This window comes from Sciurus vulgaris (assembly GCF_902686455.1).
Source record: "Sciurus vulgaris genome assembly, chromosome: 11".
Classification (NCBI taxonomy): Eukaryota; Metazoa; Chordata; class Mammalia; order Rodentia; family Sciuridae; genus Sciurus; species Sciurus vulgaris.
Window position 1 is genome coordinate 16,242,487 of NC_136472.1, and position 2,175 is coordinate 16,244,661.

The 2,175-nt window shown below is 46.7% G+C and overlaps 1 protein-coding gene across 1 annotated transcript; it reads right to left on the reverse strand.

Annotated features, from left to right (window-relative positions):
- Window positions 1-981: 981 nt before the first annotated feature.
- On the reverse strand, window positions 982-1,926 carry LOC306638950 (olfactory receptor 9Q2-like; the record flags this gene model as incomplete). Its single annotated transcript, XM_079102400.1, has 1 exon — window positions 982-1,926. The coding sequence occupies one exon, from the start codon at window positions 1,924-1,926 to the stop codon at window positions 982-984; it is 945 nt and encodes a 314-aa protein (XP_078958526.1).
- Window positions 1,927-2,175: the final 249 nt, after the last annotated feature.

Genomic DNA, 2,175 nt, shown 5'->3' on the forward strand with positions numbered 1-2,175 from the left:
ACTGTCTTCTACTTCCAGAGATTAAACTTTTACCTTTTCTCCACCAGGTAAAAGGGAAAAGAAAAGTACAATAACAATAAATTCTGGGCTGAGTGATTTAGAGCAGGCAGTAGATCACAGCTAGAGACAGTAGGTATGGCAATTAAGAGCTCGGACTCTGGCTGGGTGGAAGTCTCACTCTACCATTTGCTTGCTGACCTTGGGAAAATGACTCACCTCTCTAAGCTTAAGTGCTTCATCCACCTGTAAAGCAGGAATAATAAAAGAACATGCCTCATAGGAATGTCCTGCAAATTAAACAAGATAATTCCTATAGCAAATCTCCTGTAATTTCTGGAAGGTAATGCCTAATAAATGTTAGTTGCTATCTTAGCATTTAAAGCCACAGAAGCCAAGAAAGAAACTAAAACAGAAGAAATAAAGGGATCTGGAAAATCCCTTTGAATAAAAACTGAAATTTTCTTTGTAGACAGCTTCATGATTTTTCCAAATATGTTTGCCTAACTCATCAAGTACTTCTGTACCCGTGAATGTACTGGGGCCAGCAGATATTAGTGAATAAAGATACACATGGTCCCTACCCATGTGTGCATCAGACACTCAAACATATAGACTTATTAAGTAGGTAAACCCACAGGGCAGATAAGAAACTAAGGACTGAAGAAGATGGAATTTAAAGGTAGACGCTGACGCTTCATTCATTCAACCAACATTTATTGAGGACTTTTTTATGTGCTCCATGCTTTGCTAGGAACTTGGTATGAAAATATGTGTGTCTCATGTCATTTACTTTCCAGTTGTGAGTATCAGACAATATCAAACACATAAAACATCCAGTACGTCCAAATATGACAAATATTACATAGAATAATAAGTCAGAGTGTAATTAGGTGTGATTTTTGCGAGAAGAGTCTAGGAAAGCCTTCCTGAGAAAGTGATATTTGAGAAGTGACAGAAATGACACATTTTTCAGGGGTCAGTCTAGGGCTTTCTGGAAACCTTTGACCTGCTCAGGGATTTCATAACTGCCTCCTTTACCTCCTTGTTCCTCAGGCTATAGATGAGGGGGTTCAGCATCGGGGTCACCACTGTGTACAGCACAGACACCGCCCTGTCTCCCTCCGAGGACTGGCCTGAATTGTCTCTCAGGTACATGAAGATGAGGGTTCCAAAGAAGAGAGCAACCGCAGTGAGGTGGGAGGCGCAGGTAGAGAAGGTTTTGGCCCGGCCTCCAGCTGAAGGGATCTTCATGATGGCCATGATGATCAACAGGTAGGACACCAAGATGACCACTGTGCAAGCAGGCATCACGAAAATGGCGAACACAATAATCACCACTTCCTGGGTGTGGCTGTCCCCACAGGTCAGCTTCAGCAGAGGAGGGAGGTCACAGAAGATGAAGTCGATCTCACCATCCCCACAGAAGGAGAGAGTGAAGGCTGAGACTGTTCGAATGAAGGCACTGGAAAATCCAGCCACATAAGCCCCAGCTACCAAGCCCAGGCAGGCCTTCTGCGTCATGATGGTGACGTAGAGCAGTGGCTGGCACACGGCCACGTAGCGGTCATAGGCCATGATGGCCAGGAGGTAGCAGTGGATGGAAGCAAAGAAGGTGAAGAGGAAGAACTGAGCTGCGCAGCGAGCCTGGGAGATGGCCAGGCCGTGTTCCCGCAGCACGGCCAGCATCTGAGGGACGATGACCGAGGAGTAGCAGATGTCCACGAAGGAGAGCTGGCTGAGGAAGAAGTACATGGGAGTGTGGAGCCGGCGGTCTTGGCGGATCAGGAGGATCATCCCTGAGTTCCCCAGCAGAGTGGTGAGATAGAAACTCAAAAACACCAGGAAGAGGGGAGGCCCCCACTCGGGGTGCTGGGTGAAGGCAGTGAGGAAGAACTCGGTCACCGAGGTGTGATTCACCTTGGCCATCCACACAGCGGTTCCCCAGTGAGGGCCCAGGCGGGAGCCAGAGGAGGCGACCCCTCCAGGGAAGTTCAGGTCGTTTCAAGTCATCAAGCTCAAACTGAGTGTCTAACATTCAACTTCAACACACTTCGCCATCCGGGAAGATAGAGGCAAGTTGAGAATTCACTGTAATATGACAAGTGATGAATGGTTTTAGTAGTGTGAGAATGGAAAGCAAGTGATTCTCTAGCTTACAAGTCAGATCATATATTT